This window comes from Sabethes cyaneus, chromosome 1, assembly GCF_943734655.1.
Source record: "Sabethes cyaneus chromosome 1, idSabCyanKW18_F2, whole genome shotgun sequence".
Classification (NCBI taxonomy): domain Eukaryota; kingdom Metazoa; phylum Arthropoda; class Insecta; order Diptera; family Culicidae; genus Sabethes; species Sabethes cyaneus.
In genome coordinates, this window is record NC_071353.1 from 167,774,451 (window position 1) to 167,789,440 (window position 14,990).

The 14,990-nt window shown below is 40.2% G+C and overlaps 1 protein-coding gene across 1 annotated transcript in view; it reads right to left on the reverse strand.

The window, feature by feature from the left end:
• Positions 1-776: 776 nt before the first annotated feature.
• Positions 777-14,990, reverse strand: part of LOC128732772 (E3 ubiquitin-protein ligase ZNRF2-like) — a 60,423-nt gene continuing 46,209 nt past the window's right edge. Inside the window, exon 6 of the mRNA XM_053826139.1 lies at positions 777-14,922. Within this exon, the coding sequence (XP_053682114.1) occupies positions 14,865-14,922 (58 nt within the window). The 3' untranslated portion in view covers positions 777-14,864. The remainder of the gene's footprint in view (positions 14,923-14,990) is intronic.

A 14,990-nucleotide genomic window follows, 5' to 3' on the forward strand; every position in this document is an offset into this window, starting at 1 on the left:
ATCGCTGATACTTTTCTAATGATTTTTTTTCTGCTCCATTTGGGATCCCTCAAGGTAGTCCCCTCGGACGTGGGTTTTCCTTACACACTTCAACCGTGTGAATTTCAAACTAAGAGTTCGCCATTTGTCTTTCCCTGACGATATGATCGTCAGCTCAACCGCCGATGCCCGTAAGCTTCAACATTAGTTGGACAGTTTTACAGATTGGCGTAGCACAAATCGAAGGTTGAAGGTTAATCCAAGCAAATTCATGCATCATCACTTTTTCAAGAAAGATCTAATCGCATTCGAATACCAGCTTTTGGGAACCGTTATTGGAAGAATAACTGGATATCCAACGAGCAACTCCATCGTCTATGTCATCAACGGCCGATAGCAGCAGAAATTCGAGAACGTAGATGGAAGTGGATCAGATACACCTTGAGAGGAGCGGAGCGAACGAGATCTGCAGAGAAGCATTCGACTGGATCCGCAAGGACAACGTGGAGAAGAGGCAGACCCAGAGGCTCATGGCGACACAGCTTAACCAACGACCTTCCGGCTGTTGACGAGAACTTCCTCCAAACGACGGGTGGTTACCGTCGGCAATGGAGATCTCCGATTTTATTCCTTTGTCCTGCAGGACCGGCGGACAAGGACCAATAAGTAAGTAAATACTCCTCATTCTGTATCAGTTTGCAGCACACGTGAATTCGAGATGCACAATAGATTTCACAATTTCGGGACAATTTCTTTCGCCCAAAGAGAAACGCAACGCTCCATCGGACTCGAACGTTTTCAATTTTTGCTTGTATTTCAATTATTATGAGTAAAACCTTTATATGCTTACATACATATACATAGATGGTTAATTGAATATTATTTCCATGCGTGTTCTTTTATATTACGTTTGTTTTTGTTTTTTTTTATTTAGCATTTTTCATTGTTTCATTCCAATTGCTAAAATTAACACCTCCTTTTTTGCGCACTTTTCGTCGCATGTGCATCCAGTTTATATATCACTATTCGTCGGAGATTTCTGGCTGTTGTCTGTTGATTTCTGTTTTGCTACAATAGTTGCGTTTTCTTTTTTGTATAATCTTTTTCTCTCTTCATTGCCATCTGTCGGTTTTTTTTTGTTTTCCCTACTAGGCTTTTTTTGTTTTTAATTTTATTCGGGATCTAAACGTAACCTAAAGGCTTTTTGTTATAGGACTGATACGAATTCTCAATCTAACTTGAACCTGTTAAGTTATAATGATCATCCATCGGTCAAAGTTAGACCGATAAATCGAACCGTCTTAACGTGAGACAAGTTAAGCAATCTACGGCGAAGGAGATGTGTATCTGCACTGCAAAATAAAATACTCCCAACCGAGACAAAGAGAGCCCCACCTTAGGTAGAGTCGGGCAACTAAATGAGCAATTTTTTTCTGTTTCAGTTTTTATCCTCCTTCTTCGCGTTCGGTTCGTCGTTATGATAGAAAAGGATAGATAGAAAACAGAACTGGATGTTGTTGATTGATTGATTGATTGATAAAACAGCTTTCAACTTCTTAAAGAGAAAAATAACGTCAAAATAAATCCTTATCGTTTTTTTTGTTCTTTAATTGTAATAGTAATCACAGATTAAGACTTATTCATCTCTCATTTAATGGCTATTATTTATTTCACTTAAATCTTAAGGGTTTTAAAATACACCAAAAACATTTTTCTTTTTGTTTCATTATGCCGTAAATGATTTGCCCTATTCTTTCTGCCTCTGCTCAGCGCAGAAGCAGTTTCGCCATTCGGTTTTTTTTTCGCGTCTTCTTTACTCACTCTTTCTTTATCTCTCGCTTGCTCTCCTCCGCTCCGCTTTTGAGTTCACTTCCTTTACAACTCTGTTCGCTTTTATTTCTTACTGGTTAAACGTAAACAATAAGATATTTTGTTTTATTTCATATTTCACTTTTTTTTAGCATTATTTACAATCAGTTTGTTTAGAGTGATACTGTTTAATTTATCCTACGTTTCCCTTTTGTTGTGATTTTCTTTATCTTTTTTTTCGCTAGTTTATGTTTAAACGTTTTTACGCTGGTAAACTCTATTTTGCTTGTTGGTACAAAAATACAGACATATATTGAGAATAGAGTCCGCCCAGAAGATATAGACAGCGGAAGTCAAATGTAAAGGATATTTTTCCACAGTTTGCGCCCCTTTTAAGTAACTTAGAACCTGCTGTCAGGATGGAACCCACAGACAGACCGTGAATCTAACTCAAATTGAAATAGCTGTGAGTGTTCAAAGTGACGTTGTTCAGAAACATTGTACAGAACAGAAATTTACGTTGACTGAGAACCAATAAATAGAATCATTTGAAAAATAATTTGTTGAAACTACATAGAATCCTCCTTTTCTACCAATTTAACAGATACAAATCACCTGAATTTCTACTATTTTCTGCCAACTCTCAATCTAAAATTGTTAGTATGATCACAGTTCAATCGAACTAACTCAAAGATCGGTAGTTTTCGCACCCATAAGTCGACAAAACAATACAAAAGTGAATTCTAGATTTCAATTATCCGTGATAAAGTGGTTTAGGATGCCGAGTTGGCATAATACAACATTCTCCCTGACCTATCGGATGAGCGACGACAAAATCCAAAGTATTCCCCTCGCTTTTTTTAACCCAAAAATTCGTCGACCAACGAGGATGAATTGGAAGGCTCGATTCACGTAATAGACCATTTTACGAACTAACAACATTGCTGATATTGATATTGCTTTTCCGTGGGGTCATCTGTGGATTGTCAAAGTACCAGCACGGGAAAGCGCAATATCAATATCAGCACGTTACCTTGTCGCTTGTCATATAAAATGTTCGATTATTAAATTTAGTGGATTAGATTATTTCCTGCTCCCTCTTTATCATTGCAGGTTTTTAAAAGCACCAAAATTTGCTTTTAAAGCCATACAAAGGTACCATCATTGTAAGGCTTTACCTTGATACAGCAGCAACACCAAAAGCAAGCTGTGGAGCTTTCCAAACCAGCCATCTCTTCAGCAATACTGTTGCCATATTTCCATGGAAACGATTGCCCGGAAATTGTTTGTGGTAAACATTTTTCATTTTGAATTCCATGCGCCCTGCCAAACAAATAAAAACGAATCTTTTTCTAGCCCGGATGGTTCATCCAATTATTAATGAACCAACTGAATTACTTGGTAGAACTTAGGATCCGTTCCGCTACTGGACGTCCCCACAAGAAAGCATTTTCGTAACAGCTTCTATTTCTAACCAATCAAGTCAAATAACGTCCTTTTCGATCAACTGTGCCTTGTGAGAAGTTGATGAGCATCTCAGTGACGATGTAGCAGAAGGAAGCGGAACCAGGAACGAAAGTTACGCTGGGAGTATCAAAAAAAGGAACGTCCCGACTGCCGATCTCGAAGAGCTCTGGCGAAAAATCGGACAGCTGAAGAGCCACCGGAAAGAACCAGCTTCCCGCCGAACTCTACAAAAACGGTAAGGAACCACTAGCAATAACGGTACTTCATTGAATGATTTCCAAGATTTGGCCGGGAAGAGAAATTCCTAAGAAGCGGATGGAAGGTGGGATTTGCTCCATTTGCATAAAGGATGATCAGCTGGATTGCTGAAATTACGGCAGCATTACACTGATCAACGTCGCCTATAAGGTACTCTCTCAGATCTTGTTACGTCGTCTATTTCCAGGGGCCGTGTATTACGTATCAAATTTTCATACTCCGACAAATTTTCCAGAAATACTGGATACAACGTGCCCACGCGTCATATTTTCGTAGATTTTGGGGCAGCATATGATACAGTTGAACGCGAACAGTTATGGCCAATAATAATGGAAAAAATCGCTTCTATCTAATCAGTTTCAGATGCATTGACATCACCATTTGTAAGGGACAAATACCTTGTTACGATCTGTACAGATTATGACAAACCTCATATCAGATCATGTTCATCACTTGATTGCGAGGAGAAATATAACAGATACAGATACTCAATACAAATCTTTTTTCTCGCAGCTAGGTGAAATCTAACAATGTGATCGACAGCTGAGAATTGGTAAGAGAACCAAATCTGGTGATTACAACTGAATATTCACTGTTTGCCATGAACTGTACAGATCATGATCTATACGTGTGGCGATAACTGACAGATTTGATCAAAATAACTTATTTTCCATCCCTGAGCGTTTGGTACGGGAGGTCCACGCTTTCTTCCTTCCCCTTTCTAATTCCATTTGATTCTTTGGAATTCTCTCTGCGGTACATGCTGTGCAGTTGGCCTGGCCGTTGATAAGGAAAATGATCGATTCAAGCGATCGTCATTTTCCAGGGCTGCCTTCAAGTATTGGCTGCGTTAGTGTGAGATAAGAAATCACTGATTTTCCATCCCTGATCAGGAAGTATAAAAGGAAAACAAGTCGAAAAATTTGATTCACCTGAGTTGCATCATTGGAATATTCACTGACGAGGACTTCGAACCAAGTGCGGTAACAGAAATTTCACAATGTCCTGTTCCGGTGGACACTTTGCCTAAACAGCATAATAAACCGAAGCATTACGGAGCTTCAGATCCACTGCTTTCTTGTTTCTTAAAGAATAGTTTCTAGCGGGTCATTTCGAACCACTGGATCTTTCAAAATGATCGAAAGTGACCCTTGTAGAGATTCGGCTGCTTCCCAAGCGCTAGAACTCACAACAAAAACGGAAGAAAGGTGAAAAATTGGAAATAATCACGCGCACATCCGTTGAGTAAAAAATGGACATCAATCTTCAGCGCAGAAGAAGGACAAACCTTTGGTGAAACGCCTGCTTTATTAAGAATCTCAAAGGGTACGGTAGAAGAAGCCTACGTAAGACTTGCATGGACCTCTAACACACAATTTTATTGTTTCTTTTTTGAATTTCTTGGTTAATCTTGATACCAAAGAAACTTTTTTAACCACTGAAAGATAAAATAAGGTTTTTGTTATTGTTGAAATGATTCTGATTCTATCCGAAGTACGAAGATACGTTGCTGTTTTTAAACGGTGAGTGTCAAATTCTTGAGCGTTTTCAAAAGTCACGTCATCCCGTGACGACAAAAGAGTCTAAGCCCATGAAACCTGTAAATCAAAAGGTTCATACTGTCACATCTTCTAATTCTGGAAAGTCAATGTAAGATTTGTGGTGACGTGCACCGTCATTTTGAGTGTCCTGTTTTTGCTAAAATACATGTCTTAGACCGCAAAAGCAAAGTAAAGCAGTTAAGAATTTGTGCCAAAGATTGTTCTTCCAAGCGTACTTGTTCGAAATGTCAAAGACGACACCATACCCTCCTTCACGAAGATCTCGAAGCAAAACCCGCTGAGACCGAAACCCTTTATGAGAAAGAATTCTGTAGTATAGTCGCTGAAGCTAGTGCAAGTTCCAATGTACTTCCTTCAACAAGCGCAACGTCATGTCCCTGTAATCATTTTCATACTGCAAAAACCGCGATGCCGTTAGCCGCTGTTGTGAACCTTGAGAGTGCCAGATGGTCAATCCATTCCCTGTCGAGCAATGTTAGATAGCGGCTCTCAAGTCTGCTCTTTCAAAAGGGATTCTACCTATTGAATGCTTCAGGTAAGCCCAATCTTTGAATGAGGTCCTTCACGTCGGTGGTGTTGTTCAGAGCGATATATTCCGATTTCGCTTTCACGTCGTCATGTTTACCGCTGATATAGCAAAAATGTACCGGCAGATATTGGTTGCTGCATGTCTGACTCCATTCCAAAGGATTTTTTGGCGCACGGAATCCAACCAACGGTAACGAGTTTTGGAGCGGGACAGCTTCAGCCCCTTTTCTCGCCACCAGAAGCTTGGTCCAGTTATGCCACGACGAGGGTGACCGATTCCCTCTTGCGTCCAAAATTATTTTAGAAGATTGTTACGTTGACGACATTCTTTCTGGACCCGCGAGTGTCGAAGAAACCGTAGAAGCGCAGCGTCAGTTGCAAGAATTGCTTCAGCTTGGAGGATTTCTCATCCACAAGTGAAGTTCAAATGATTCAGAATTGCTGAGCCAAGTTCCTGAGAAAAGTAGAGAGAAATTAGTAGGACTAGATTGTCCAACCAACAGCGAAGTAATTGAAACCCTGGGACTCACCTGGAGTCTACAATCAGATGAATTTCTTTATGTTACGAAAACCCCGGCCAAACAACCAAAAACCCCTTTGTCAACCAAAGGAGATTTTGAGCTTGATTTTTTATTCAGCCTGAGGCACCGAATTTTGGTGGTCTTTGGGAGGCGGCCGTAAAGAGTGCTAAATACCACCTAAAGCGCACTTTGAAAGACACTCATTTGACTTTTGAGGAATATGTGACAGTTTTGACATAGGTAGAGGTTGTGTTGAACTCTCGACCACTTTACGCTACATCACCTGATGCTGATGGCCACGAAATATTTATACTTGGGCACATTTTAATTGGACGAGCCAAGTTACCAGCATATTCCTGTCAATAGACTCGGTCATTGGCAATTCCTACAAAGATTACGAAACGAATTTTGGAAGAAATGGAATAATAACTACTTACAAACTTTGCAACAGCGAACCAAGGACCAAATACGTAAGAGTAATCTACAGTCAGAATGGATAGTGCTTCTGGAAGAACAAAGCTTGCCACCAATGAGCTGTAAATCGGGAAGGATTATGCAAACCTATGCAGGATCAGATGGATTGGTTCGTACAGTCGACGTTATGGTGGGTAACACTGTTTACAAGCGACCAGCAATAAGGATTGAGCAGTGCTTCCCATCAAGGACATCATTCAACTTTTCGAGTATTGTTCCGAGAATGCTTCTCAGCCCGGGGGAGAATGTTCACGCTCGAGTATGAATTACCAACAACAATAATAGCAACAAGACCTCGAAATGCAGTCCACTCCACTGGCAGAGTGTTGTTGCAACGGGCTCGCGGACCAAATCGTTCTTTTTAGAACAAGGTTTTCTCTCACTGTTATCCACCGGCGCCCAAGCAGAACACATATACAGCCCCCCTTGCGGACCAAACCCGTCCTTTTAAGGATTTGAATGAAGAGTGCAATTGTTATCCACAAGTGCCTGAACAGAACACTCTTTTTCGACGGCTTCTAGCTTGAGCGGCACCATTCCTGTTCGGTAATGTTAAGACATGTTTGCTTGTGCCGCAACAAGGCTAGGAAATCATTTCGTTCCATCCCGAGGAGTCTGCCACGGCTCCGACATAGACAATGGTTAACACTTTTCAATTATTTAAATGTTTGTGAGGGAAACATATAATCTACTGTATTGTGATGGATTCTTAGAAAAATTTCCAGCCGATTGATACCAATATTTCTAGAATCTATTGAGGGGAGACTGAGTTATAAGCGTGCAAACTATAACCACTTTTCGTTACATGTTCACTTTTCGTTTTTCTAAAGTGCATCCCAATATAGAAATCAAAGAAGTAGTCCTACTTCAAAAGTTTTCGAATCACCCTGGATTGCAATTGTTGCAACAGCAGCAGCGGTGCTTTCGTAAGAGCCCAAAAGTCATCAAAATGGACACCGAATAATTTGAAGTATAAATGATACAAAACGAGTATTTAGAACAAACAAAAGGTGCTAGAGTGGATGGATTGGCTCCATTTTTCATCATGAACAGTGCGGAAGCACCTGTTGCACCAATATTGCACCAATTTTCAATTGTTCCCTTGCCGAGTGTACGTTCTCATCTATTTGGAGAACTGCCTAAGATGGTCCATGAAACATCCACTGGTTTCGCCGGTGTGACCTCTTGAACAATTTTAATCTAGTTAATAAATATCCCTCAGAATCATTCCTCACCGAAGAAAAAGCTTTCGTTCAGGGTACCATGAAGCACTTAGCAGAATTCAACGTTACTTCAGGTGTCCCTTAGGGAAGCTCACTGAGCCCACTTATTTTTATCCTGTAGGTAAGCGACCTCGCATATCGATCGTCAACCGCCCTGGATTGCGCCGCCTTGCAAGGCTACATTCATCAACTCTTGATGTGATGTAACGAAAATGGAATAGCTTCCGGTGATTTTCCATGGATAGGGTATTGTCAGCAGAAGCGAGAATAGTGTCCGCAAAATAATAGAACCAGTTTACAACAACATCCTGCGAATAACTTCCGGAGCCTTTTGGACCAGTCCGGCGTTAGCACTATGTGCTGAATCCGAACAGCTTCCTTTCCAGCTGTTGGCATGCCAGAAACTTGTCGCCAAATCATCCAAGCTGCTGGAGGAGAAGAAAGCACTATCCAATTTCGATGAAGTATAGCCGACAGCCAGCCGAACTGAAATAACTTTTGCGAATCTTACTGACGTGGAGCTACCACCGGTGAAACCCTTCCCAGTACCAATCAGGAGGAACGGAAACACTGCAGTGCCGACAACAGACTGACCGATTAAAGGTCACTTAAAAGTCGGTGAAGCACCCAGTAACGCTAGGGTGCTCTTCACAAGCTCTCGGTGGACCATAACTTTACCGAATGCCAAGAATACAAAACGATTAAAAGAAACCGTAATTTAGAATTTGCTACCTGCGAAATACTATGATTTATGAAGATATGGAGGCTAGAATATTAAAATTTGTGAAATCGGCAGGCATTGATAAGAATACATGAATATGTTAATTGTTAATATTTCGTTTTAAAGACCTGAATGACCCTTCAGCTTAAAGGCTCTATAATAAAAACCAAACCAAACTAAAAGCCACCTATGTATCTAAGGCATTCTCGAATACGCTCGACCCAACTGGACCCGGCATCCTGGGAAATGAGAAGCCGAATTTGCTCACTGCCCTCCCTCAGTGGTTGAGGTTGGCCCTGGATAAGAAAGGGTCTAAGACAATCAATCAGCAGGTGAGCGTGAGACTGCTAGAACTAAGTACTCCGTAAGTCTTTGTAAAATTATGACCACAACAGGATCCCTGGATAAACCGGAAAAATCAGCAAGAGCTAGTGGTTCCGTCGAGACTAAGAACTAAGATTTGCTAGACGTTTCCCGAAAATCTCCTTCCAATCGTCAGAGCTTGATCGTCAGACATTGTGGCCCTTAGCGAAGACCCGATTCGGCAGACCCTCGTTTCTTAAATCAGTGTTCCTTCCGAGTTTATTATTTTTGATGAGATTTTGAAATTCTGAACCACATTTTTTTATCAGATTTTGTTCTAAATTTTGTAATAAATTTTGGAACAAATTTGGACTAGATTGTGGAGCAGATTCTGGGGCCACATTTTTGATCAGATTTCGGACTAGATGTTGGACCACACTCTGGACCAAAACCAGGTTTTGGTCCTGAACCATATTTTGGTCCAAATTTTTCGGATCAGATTTGGGTTCAAATCTTGGACCAGATTCTAGAACTGGAGCACGTTATAAACAAGATTTTGGGCCACATTTTTGATCGGATTTTTATGGACCAGACTTTGGACCTGGAGCATGTTTCGGGCCACAGTTTTTCGATCAGTTTTCAACTACCAACTAGATTTTGTATCAGGTTGTTAACCTTCTGGACCAGATCGGTATTTTGGACCTGGACTAAATTGCAGGCCACATTTTTTTTGGTTATAGTCACTTTAACAACTTAGGTCATTCGTGACTTCTGCGGGGTTGGGATTCGAACCCGGGTCCTCGGCGTTCTAGAAATCGGCTACTTTAGTTGAGGGATCGAAATTAGGAGCTAATCGGAATTACCTGAGTTCACGGTAGATTCTCTACCAGATTTTGAACCACATTTTTATCAAATTCGGACCAGGTTTTTCGATATTTCGAACCACATTTTTGATCAGATTTTGGACTCAATTTTTTGCCTGATTCCAGAGCCGTAGCATGATATTATGGCGGTCCTGGCAACACTCGAGAGGACCTTACTGAGGTTTAAGCCGTTTTTGACGCCCTCCAGGGCTAGTGCTCTTGGCGGCGGCCTGTCTGGCCAACTGCACGGTACGGCGGTGCCTGTCGTTCAAATTGATCGCCAGACTTTTGCCAGACACTTTTACATTCGTGTTTGCCAAATTTCGAGGAAACCTATTGGCGACCCACAGCTGTAGGAAAATAATCTTTCTAGGAGTATTAAGAATACGCTCAGCGATTATCCTGTAGCGAAAATGATGTTACAACTCTTTCTTCGGACACAGAGATCACTGATTGCTGATACAGAATGGGGAAAAAATCCAATCCTTTTCTCCATGCATCCAAAAACACGGTGCGTCAAATATGAACAGGTAGTGCAAATTTCTCTCGATCCGACCAAGCATTATTTAGCAGGAATCAAGATTTTAAACGTCCCGATACTGTTGTCAAATGTCAAGCTTGATATTTCTTTCCCCGGGAGTCGCGTGAATCTGGTCAGTGATCATAGTCTGACCCTCAAGAACCTTTTAGACTTTGGCGCTGGACGATTCAAGCATTGTTATATACGGCAATAAGTTTCATGCCACGTAGATAATAAACTTTCTTAACCGCGGCTGTAATGAGACATGGTAAATTTTGAATAAAATCACGCATTACGCACAAGAGGAATGGATGGACACGTTCACTTTTGCAGTGAGACTCTGCATAACCATTTTTGAGGTGAGGAGAGACAACTCTCGTGTAGCTTCTCTTCTGGTCTGTTCTTTTTCTTGCTAAGAATTGGAAATCTTTAAGAAGAAAGGTCGAGTATGTGATTATCTCAAATCAACAAAGGTCGAGTACGGAAAGTGGTTCAACAGCATCGACGCACGGACGTTCTATAAAACGACGCGGAGCAGGAATTTTGCCACACCCGTGCACTATGGGCCAGAAATTAGACTTTCGAGACAAATATATTTGCGGTTAAACGACATGTCTCAGCTCAATGTGGTCTTCGGCAACTTTTTGAATGAAAAAATGATGCATCTTTTGAAGGGGTTGTCCAATATTTAGGTGTTGCTTTAATAACAATTTAAGTAATAACTTTTTGAGTAAATTTTTTTCACCTTTTTGGTTTGAAAATAATAAAGATAAACCGATTTCAAGTATTTTTTATGAAGATATCAAACTTCTATCTTTTACATATTTTCAGCAATAGACCTTTGTTTATAAACGGCCCGTCGAATCACATTTCCTTTTTCTGCATCAATTAATATCTTATTAATGATTTTACTGATTTTAGGTAAGTCTGATGAAAAATGTGTATTTTTTTCATGGGTGGTGTCTTCGGAGACGTAAAATAATAAAATATAGCGCATCTTCCTGCACTATTAGGATGACCATGAATTCACTTATTAGGGTGATACAAACTTTTGTTTTCTTAAATAATTTTAAAAAAAAGTTTTTTCCCCAAAAGTTGCAGAATATACTAAAATAAGCAACTTTGCTGAATAAAGTAACTATCTATCTCTAACCAGTTGCGAAATATAATGATGTGTTAAAAAAGAGCACTTAAAAATCAATTAGACTCAATAACTTTTATTTTATTGCAATTATTTTATTGCTTTCAAATGTTCTACAAAGTTGTTCAGTATGTTGAAATTCATATTTTCTGTGAAGACTGTTTGACGCTAGGACGCATATTTATTAAGTTATAAAATGTATGAAAAATAATCCGCACTATTCCCAGGTATTCCCAGGTATTTTCTGAAATACATATTTGGGCAGATAACTTTAACAATTCCCTACAAATTGGTATGCAAACTAATTGCAGATACTTGAAGATGGCTAAGATATTCGGATTTTTCATCAGACGGTTTTTAACATAAACATCAGTTATATCTTATTAATTAATGCAGAAAAAGCAAAACAGTCTTCAGCAAAAATATTCCTCTTTTGTGTGCAAAATATTTTCTAGAACATCACATTGAGCTGTCTGTTGAAATAAACATGTTACAAGAAGAAATGTGATTTGAGGGGTCGTTTATAAACAAAGGTCTATTGCTGAAAATCGGTAAAAGGTAGAGGTTTCATATCTTCAGAAAAATTACTTGAAATTGGTTTATCTTTGATATTTTGAAACCAAAAAGGTGAAAAAAAGTTTACTCAAAAAGTTATTACTTCAATTGTTGTTTAAGTAACGCATAAATATAGGATGACCCCTTCAAAATATGCATCAATTATTCATTCAAAAAGTTGCCGAAGACCACATTGAGCTGAGACACGCCGTTTAACCGCAAATATTTTTGTCCAAAATTTTAATTTCTGGCCCATAGTGCCGTGATGTGCAATGATAGTGCTGGTAACCTGCTTTCTGGCCACACGGCGTTAGCGATAAAATGAAAGACAAGCACCTCCAGACACTGTTGAATAAAGAGGTAAATACGGAGAATAGTAGGAACAGGATAACAATTGTCAGCGATGGTCTAGCCACCAATTAGTGAGCTAAAAACCGCTGCTGAAGGCTGCTGGAAAGGACGATATTCTAGCTGAACTACTAGAAACGGAGTGCGAGCGGCTGTATGAAGCGATCCACCGGCTCATTGACAGGATTGAAAAAAAGCACATCAACACGAGTGTAAAAACTATAGAGGCATTATATTGCTCAACTCTGCCTATATCCTGTTCTTTCCCGTATCCTGTTCTGTCGACTGAAACCGACTGAAACCGTCCTTCATTGGCGAGCACCAAGCTGGTTTTCGTAAGGCTCTACGCTCTACGACAGATCAGATGTTTATCTTGCGGCAGTTACTAGACAAATTTCGGGAGTACAACTTGCAGACGCAATCATCTATTTGTGGAGACTTTAAGGCGGCGTATGATTCAGTCAAACTGCTGTGATGATTAGCTGTGGCAGATAATGTTAAAACATATTGTTCCGTCGCAACTATTTAGGCGGATTTATATGACGCTGGATGGTTGAAAACCATGGAAGAGGACTCTAGTAGGTCTGTCAAATTGAAAGCGGCGAGACTGGGACACTGCCAAATTGCAGCCTGAAGTCCTGCAGTTTGCAAAACTGCAAAAAACTGGCGCTCTAGAGAAAACGGGTTCTCCCGATGGTTATATACGCACATATATCGTAAACGCTTAAAGAAATTGATCGACGAGTGCTCTGGGTACAAGGGTGAAAGTAGCACAATACGGCAGGCTGCGATGGGCTGGGCTGGGCTGGGCTGGCTGGCCAGAATAGCCAATGAAAGAGTAACCAAAACTATTTTTCGACAGAAAACCAGCAAGAGGTTCTAACCTCCGAGGCAGACCCCACACCCGGGGATGTGCGCTGTCGAAGAAAGTAAAATAAGTAGAGTTGCCAGTAGACGGAATAAAATACTAGTTAGAAATCCTTTCCAGGTTGGTTTTCAAATCATGTTGAAACCACGGTGCTTCGAGAGTTATGGAAGCGAAAAAATAATGGAATAGAATTGCAAAAAAGGCCCAACTAAACTGACTGACTCCAAGTGATTCTTTACTCCTTGATCGTTGATTTATTCTATCTATCTAGAATGATATTTACGTACAACCCCCAGCACGGTCTTGACTGGTTGGTTACCCAACATCTGCTCAATACCCTAATACTCGTTGGACAATGCAACGACAAAGATGACAATCTTCTGCTGTTCGGAGGGGGGGGGGTTCATTCCAAGTTGCTTATTTGTTTGTTTTTATAGTTCACTATTTACTAGTTAATTCTTTAACAGAACGCGAACAAACGCATCCGCGCGTTCGATTTTGTTTTTCTTTTTTTTTTAATTTTACTATGTTTTCTACTTAGCGGTCACGGTTCTTCACAGGTATTACTGGCTCTTGCATTTGCATCGGGCGCGTTTCTCAAAAGACGAGATGCACGAGCACGATTTAAAACACAAAAATAACTACGAAAAGGTGTTTTCAGTAGAAAAGTACACGCCAAAAACAACACGGGAAAACAAGGACTCGAAACTAGACTGGATTGGATTGGAAACAGAAGGGATTCGAGAGCGCGCGCAGCATGACTTTTTCTGCCGGGTCAAGAGAGTAGCGAACTGTTAACAAACTTCACCGTGAAATACCGTTGTTCGTTTGTTTTTTTTTCTGTTTTGTTTTGTTTTGTTCCTAAAGGATTATATATCACTACATAGTATTCTCTTACAGGTATTCTTCTTATGTGTTTGTTTCTCGACTTCAATCCGTAATTCTCTATGTTTATCAGTTGAAGGTTTTACGTTAGATCTAGTTATTTAATTTCTTATTAGTTAGTTGTTTTGTTTTTTTCTCTCTTTTGTTTTGTTACTTTTAACATGTCTGATTATTTACAAAGCGACTATGCACGTCTAATTTCTATGTACTAAATTTTTTCGTCAACTAGCAATCAACATGCGAAAGATGGGAAACCCAAAAGATCATTCTTAAAAAGAGAAAACCAATTCGAAAGAGTTGCTCCAAATAAAATATTCACAATTTTGTCCAGCTGTCCAATAGTTTAAAAACATATCGGTGTTATACACTTTTCCCATGACTTGTTTGTAACTTTTTGCAATAAAACAAAAGAAAGCCCACCCCCGCTCGGTGCTTATGCGTGTTGCTGCGTCTGTGTGTTGTGTTGTGTCACAGGTTTTTATTGATTGCAAAATTGGTTTAAAAAAATAAATTACTTACAGAAAAGGGAAAACCACCCATTCCTACCGTTACCCACCCCCGGGTGAGTGCGAACCAGAGCAGAGACCACAGAAAAGTCACCTCTCCTGCTGGTGCTGCTGCTTCTGCTTCCGCATCTGCATCCTTCCTTTATAACTCCGCATTCGCAACCGTGTCGTTCCTTCTTGTTTCTTGCTTTGTTTTGCACTAAGTCTACTTTTTCTTTAGTTACTACTGGATTTATCCCGCTTTGCTTAGTAAAAAAAAACGATTTCCCCCCGTACACAGTCCACGGTTCCACACAGTCTGGACTACTAGCAACACGAACCGGTCGAACATTACTAGTCACCCGGATGTTCCGGACAGCTGCGATTCACCTCGAACCATTTGTCGATACATCTACAACGAGACACGGAGAAAGACAGAAAAAATTAGACAAATGCTTCCATTCCAAATCGATACCGGCG